This window comes from Cynara cardunculus (assembly GCF_001531365.2).
Source record: "Cynara cardunculus var. scolymus isolate 2C chromosome LG 14, CcrdV1, whole genome shotgun sequence".
Classification (NCBI taxonomy): domain Eukaryota; kingdom Viridiplantae; phylum Streptophyta; class Magnoliopsida; order Asterales; family Asteraceae; genus Cynara; species Cynara cardunculus.
The window spans coordinates 2,984,235-2,985,984 of record NC_037541.1 but is presented as its reverse complement, the minus strand read 5'-3'; the positions used below and the strand labels follow the sequence as shown (position 1 = coordinate 2,985,984).

Sequence of the window (1,750 nt, the reverse complement as noted above, 5' to 3'; positions counted from 1 at the left end):
TGCCTAGGGATTATCGAAGTAATTTACATTTAGACCCTCGGCCAATTTTTAATTTGATTTTTATAAAAAGTTAGAAACTCAAAACATATTTTATATTTTTATTTATGAATTTTGTGGGAAATATTCATTGATGAATAAACAAATACATCAGAATTACAAGGCCATAAGTAATTTTTTTTAAGTTAATATAAACTAAATAATATTTTTAATAAACTGGAAATATATATTTTCCACATGGGATGAGTTAAAACAACCACATGCAAACATGTGAATTACAAAATGCAAATTTACATTCTAAAATAAAATCAATTAATTAATTATATAATCCAACATTTACAATATTAATAATTGGAGTACTCGAACAGACTTCATCTTTTAGGTGAGCACAAAAGTGCCTGCAAACACACACAAACACATTACATCAAATAATGCAATTCATCTCTTTTGATTCGATTCGATTCGATTCGATTCGATTCGATCTATGGAATCTGTAGTGCTTTTCGTATTATAAATTCAATGAATACGAATGTATCAAAAACCTGCAAGTATGTATCATACGTTGAGACAGTATGTGTATCTTCTTCGTTGCCGTGCCATCGATTCCAACTTCTGCAGCATCTGATCTGGCGTCAAGATCTTTCCAGGCGAACTCAGGAACACAGTCCTGCGAACGGGAGGAGACCAGAGGCCGCTTTGGGAGTAATCGAATCCGAATTCAGATACGTCTGCGAATTTTACAAGAAGTCTTTCCGATGTAGATCCAGATACTAACTGAACCTTGAAAGGAGATGGTGGTCGTGGTGGTGAAGATGGGATGATGATGTTATCAGACATTTCGATGGTGGGAATTAATGGAGGAGACATATATGATCAGTTTGGTGGTGGAGAGAAAGGAGATGAAGTTGAAAATGGGAAGTGGTGGGGGTGGAGGATAAAGAAGTGTATGTTTGTATGTAATCATAGGATATTGGACGTGGGTAGCATCATTGGAAGCATTATAGTTTGGTCTCTTACAGGTGCATGTGTTTCTTCTAACCACAAGGATGATTGGTTTGAACTTGACTTCAAAAGTCAAAAGTATCAAGAGGTTCCAAGTTCAAATCCAAAGAGAAGTAAAAATCCCCTACGGAGGTTCACGGTGACTCTGGGCTATCTGCCAAACAGGTGGGTCTCCCTGAGATTAGTTGGATCGAATAGCGGGTTGGATATTCAGGTTAATAAAAAAAAATCATGCTATATTTATAAAAAGAAACCATGATTAATTTGATTATATATATATATATATATATAATATAGGAACATTGGGACATAAAAAAGAAAAGCTTAAGGATATAGGTTTTTCTTGTTTTCCGTGTGAAAAAGAAAAAGGGTAGAAGCCATCCTTTATATAGTTGAAGAAAGTGAAATTGTTGTTATAGAAAATAGCATATATAATATATGAAATAATAAATAAAGCAATAATGAATTTGATGCATGTTGTATATAGATGGTGGGATAAATGAAAAGATGTAAAAAGGACAAAAGGGTCATATGTAGATTATGACCATTCATATGATATGTTTCCATCATGTTTGGCTAAAACAAAGAAAATAAAACCTTCATATTAATTATAGCTAAAAATTCATAATTTAAACAAGTTGTTTCGTAAACATAAACTAGTTTATAGTTACCTTATTTTTTGAATACACGTAAGCTATTTTATAAAATAGCTCATTGTTAAGAATTTTTTTTTATTAATAATATTAATTCA

The 1,750-nt window shown here is 32.1% G+C and overlaps 1 protein-coding gene across 2 annotated transcripts; it reads right to left on the bottom strand.

Annotated features, from left to right (window-relative positions):
* Positions 1–209: 209 nt before the first annotated feature.
* Positions 210–976, bottom strand: LOC112526821. Of its 2 annotated transcripts, none has more exons than XR_003070655.1 (2): positions 540–976; positions 210–395 (listed from the first exon to the last, which is right to left on the bottom strand). XR_003070655.1 is itself a non-coding variant. In XM_025137240.1 (2 exons), the coding sequence occupies exons 1-2, from the start codon at positions 862–864 to the stop codon at positions 369–371; spliced, it is 333 nt and encodes a 110-aa protein (XP_024993008.1). In that variant the 5' UTR covers positions 865–970; the 3' UTR covers positions 210–368. The 2 variants fall into 2 exon arrangements, 1 of the variants encoding a protein (XP_024993008.1); XM_025137240.1 differs by having other exon boundaries at positions 559–970.
* Positions 977–1,750: the final 774 nt, after the last annotated feature.